Source organism: Alligator sinensis, unplaced genomic scaffold (assembly GCF_000455745.1).
Source record: "Alligator sinensis unplaced genomic scaffold, ASM45574v1 scaffold417_1, whole genome shotgun sequence".
Classification (NCBI taxonomy): Eukaryota; Metazoa; Chordata; order Crocodylia; family Alligatoridae; genus Alligator; species Alligator sinensis.
Genome location: NW_005842433.1, coordinates 877,851 through 881,318, shown reverse-complemented (window position 1 = coordinate 881,318; position 3,468 = coordinate 877,851). Strand labels below are relative to the sequence as shown.

General features: G+C 49.4%; 1 protein-coding gene across 2 annotated transcripts in view; it reads left to right on the top strand.

Moving 5' to 3' along the window:
* Positions 1–3,468, top strand: part of PEX7 (peroxisomal biogenesis factor 7) — an 82,043-nt gene that overhangs the window by 5,608 nt on the left and 72,967 nt on the right. For both annotated transcript variants that reach the window (XM_025211847.1, XM_006030261.3), the window contains exon 3: positions 1,205–1,355. In XM_025211847.1, coding sequence (XP_025067632.1) covers positions 1,205–1,355 — 151 coding nt within the window. The remainder of the gene's footprint in view (positions 1–1,204; positions 1,356–3,468) is intronic.

Here is a 3,468-nt window from a genome sequence, read left to right as displayed (position 1 = left end):
CTCCCTCCCCACAGGGGCCTTGATCTGCCCACCCCCCCCCACACCCCTTCCCTTCCCCCACCCCTTCTACCACAACAGACTTAGCAGCCGGACGCTGCTCTTCAAGCTGTCGGGCTGCGTATCAGAAATCGGATTGGTATCAGCTGATATGCCTCCTTAAAAATCGGCTATTAGTGTCGGCCTCAGAAATCTCTATCGGTGCACCCCTTCCTGTAAGTATTTTTGAGGGGATATGATACCTTTAAGTATGAATGTCAAACTCACCCAGGCCCAGGGCCAGACCCAGACCATTCGCCCCACTGGGGGCTTGTTCCAGACTGGATCCATGGTGCTGCATTCAGGTGACACCATGGGTCCAGGGGCACACAGCATGTCTGTGCTGCCACCCAAACATGGCTCCATTCAGTTGCACGCACCCGGCTAATGCTCCATCCCTCTGCATGCCCTTGGCTTCTCGCTGTTGCATGCCCCCAGCCCAGCATTGCTGCATGCTCATGCCACTGTTGACCAGCCAGAGTTCTGTGCTGCTGCCCAAATGTGGCTCCAGGCAGCTACGCGGTTCCAGCTTTGTGCCACCGCCCAGTGGTGTGGAGTTCTGGCTGGTCTGTGGTGCTAGGGGTATAAGGTGTTATGGACCTACACTTCCAATACTGCACTGGATTGCTGGTAGGCCAGATGCAATGGTTCTGCAGGCCAAATCCAGTTTATAGGCCATGTGTTTGACACCCTGCTCTAAGGTGGTTAGCACCCCTCACAGTTCAGCTGTCTCTCACTTGAAAACTGGTGGAGCCACAACTAGAAGAAAAAATTTGAAACAAGTTGAAATGCAAACTGATTGTTTGGCATAATCTGAGAAGAGGGCTTAAATATAAGTATGATAAACAACTCAACTTTAGGATATAGAGAATATTATTTTTCAGTTGATAATTAGGTAGCTTGCTGCTCATAGCTATTAAACAATCTACTAAGTACTTTCTGTCTTCTGAGTTTGTGGTGGAAAGTTCTATGTTTTTATTATAACCCTGAAGACTGTTCTGTGTTTACCACTACCATCTGTAAGGCTCTTCCTTGAGACCAGTGTTCTTATGGACATATGGTGAATACGGTACCCTAAAGAACATGTTGGTAAATCTTTAAATGTAACTGATCCAACCATTTATGCAGTCATTTCTCATGGATGAATATCTTGATTACCCTGGTTTAGTTTTGACTGGAGTGATGGCCTGTTTGATGTGACATGGAGTGAGAACAATGAACATGTGCTGGTCACTTCTAGTGGGGATGGATCTCTGCAGATCTGGGACACGGCTAACCCCACAGGTCCACTGCAAGTGTATAAAGAACACACTCAGGAGGTAAAAGAGGCACACTTGAAACTTTAACTCCACTGCCTTTTTATTGCTTGCATTATTAAGGTGGGGGAAGGGGTTGCTTTTACCAAATCACTTTTCTAAATGTTAGTTTCTTTGCCTGGGGCTACACGTAACCTATAGCTAGGAGCTATACGTAACCTTTTAAAGGTGACCTAAACAGGAGCAAATTCTTCTGAACATGAGCTAAACTACAATGTGCATGTGGAGCAGGTGACATTTAGTCACACGATGCTAACACATTTCATGGGATGTTTCAGTGATTGTCCTCTTGATTCTTCAGCAGGGTTAAGTAGCAGTAGTCCTTCAATGGTAATTCCTCTGGCTTCATAAGAAGTGTTAGTGAACAGACCAGGTCTCAGCCAGAGGGTTTCACAATTTAAAGAGAAGAGTGGGACACAATCCAGAGATTACAGCCATGTTTAAGGAGAAACATTGAGAAAAGCATGGTTTTGTATATAGGTATGGCCAACCTTCCAGTAAATCTATTGAGAGAATTTCCACATTTACGTGAATCCAAGACAAGGTCTGTCTGTCCCCCCCCCCCCGAGTCAGCATGGGGTGGGGGGTGAGTAAAGCCTTGTCTAGGATTTGAGTATCAGCCTGGGGTGTAAATGGGGGCGTGGGCAGGGGGGTCAGCTTTGACTTTGGTCTCAGGCTCAAGGCTGAAGCCAGATGTGTTCTGCCACCTGTTCCAGGCCAGAATGTCTCGTTAGGCAGGGAAGCTGCTGGTGCTTCTCACATGCCAGACTGGGCTGGTGCAGGGCCAGGGCCACTACTACTGCTGACTGCTCCAGGGGAGCAGAGCTGAAGTAGAAGATAAGGCTGAGTGATGTGCAGGGAGTCTAGGGAGGGCAGGTACACTGTAGGGAGAGGGGGTGGGTGCAGGCTGCTGGAGGAAATAGGAGGTGGTGGAGATGGGCTGTAGTGGGGAGTAGGAGATAAGAGGTGGGCTTTGGGGAGGAGCAGGTGAGGGAGGCAGGCTTCAGGGGGGCATGGAGGTAAAGGCAGGCACAGGCACGGAGGGGCAGGCAGCACCAGGCCAGGCACAGGGGGAACAGACACAAGCATGGGGAGTGGCATGGGATAGGGGAGAAAGGGGTGGGAGTCTGGCTATTCAATCCCCACCACTGCTTTCCCCACCACAGCAGCTGAAGGGACAAATTTATGATCACCTTCCACCAAATAGATTCTGTACATGGAGATTATAACAAAGTTATACTTTCCACATATAGAAACTAATTATTGGGGTGGGGGTTGTCTTAAATTCAAAGCCGTTTTGGATTTGGGTTAATACAGCAAGACTAACCTTTTTGTAAAATCAATTTGTTTACCCCTACAGTATTAATAAAGATAAAATAATACTGCATTATAAGGTATTTTTTCATGTTTCGTTATATGTGTGTATGTATGTATGTGCATGTATACATCTGTGTGTGTGTGTGTGTGTGTGTGTGTGTGTATGTATATATATATATATATATATATATATATATGTATGTATGTATGTATGTACAGGTGCGCGCGCATACACACGATATATATTCTAATATTATAAAAGCCTCAATCTATCTGTCTGTCTGTCCATAACGCTTTACTGAAATAGCCAATCAGAGTGTGAATACAGTGTTAGGACAGGAGGTGGCAGTGTAGTGGAGTTCCACCATGATGGCAGGGACACGGGATGGAGGCGGTGGCAACGGAGCTGATGGAATGGGGGGATGAGGCCAACAAAACTGACCTCACCCTCCCTGCCCTGCTCCCTGCAGGGGGCAATGATGGAGCAGAGTGGGTAGGGGGAGGCCACCAGAGCTGGCTTCCCCCCCCCCAATGCCCCCTTGCTCCTTGGAGGTGGCGGTGGTGGCACAGGAGGGAGGCAGGATGCCACAGAGGGGCAAGGCCACCAGCGCAGGCCTTGGCCTGCTCCTCCCCCCCTTCCATTGTCACCGCCTGCAGGGCCGACATGGGTTAACGTGGCGGCAGTGCGGGGGAGGAGTGGGCTGGGGAGAGGGGGGAGCAGCAGGCCTGGCCCAATGCAGCAGAAGCGGGGGGATGGGAATAGTGGGCCTCCTCCCCCTCTCGGGCCTAGGCCCACTCT